At 45.7% G+C, this 341-nt stretch overlaps 1 protein-coding gene across 1 annotated transcript in view; it reads left to right on the forward strand.

The window, feature by feature from the left end:
* The window catches only part of LOC311116715 (phosphopentomutase-like), a gene marked incomplete at both ends in the record, with an annotated part of 5,015 nt that extends 4,995 nt beyond the window's left edge, over positions 1-20 (forward strand). Inside the window, one exon of the mRNA XM_084191761.1 lies at positions 1-20. This exon is cut by the window's left edge and continues 74 nt beyond it. Coding sequence (XP_084047887.1) covers positions 1-20 — 20 coding nt within the window.
* Positions 21-341: the final 321 nt, after the last annotated feature.

A 341-nucleotide genomic window follows, 5' to 3' on the forward strand; every position in this document is an offset into this window, starting at 1 on the left:
TGCTTTCGAGGAGGCTATAGGTACAGACCAGACCACACTACACCATACCATACTATACTACACTACATAGGAGGCTATAGGTACATACCACACCACACCATACCACACCACACCACACCATACCATACCACACCACACCACACCACACCATACCACACCACACTACACCATACTACACTACACCATACTATACTACACTACATAGGAGGCTATAGGTACAGACCACACCACACCATATTACATTACACTACATAGGAGGCTATAGGTACAGACCACACCACACCATACTACACCACACTATACTACACTACATAGGAGGCTATAGGTACATACCACACCAC

The sequence above is a fragment of the Coregonus lavaretus genome, assembly GCF_964263955.1.
Source record: "Coregonus lavaretus genome assembly, contig: HAP1_SCAFFOLD_9866, whole genome shotgun sequence".
NCBI classification, from domain to species: Eukaryota; Metazoa; Chordata; class Actinopteri; order Salmoniformes; family Salmonidae; genus Coregonus; species Coregonus lavaretus.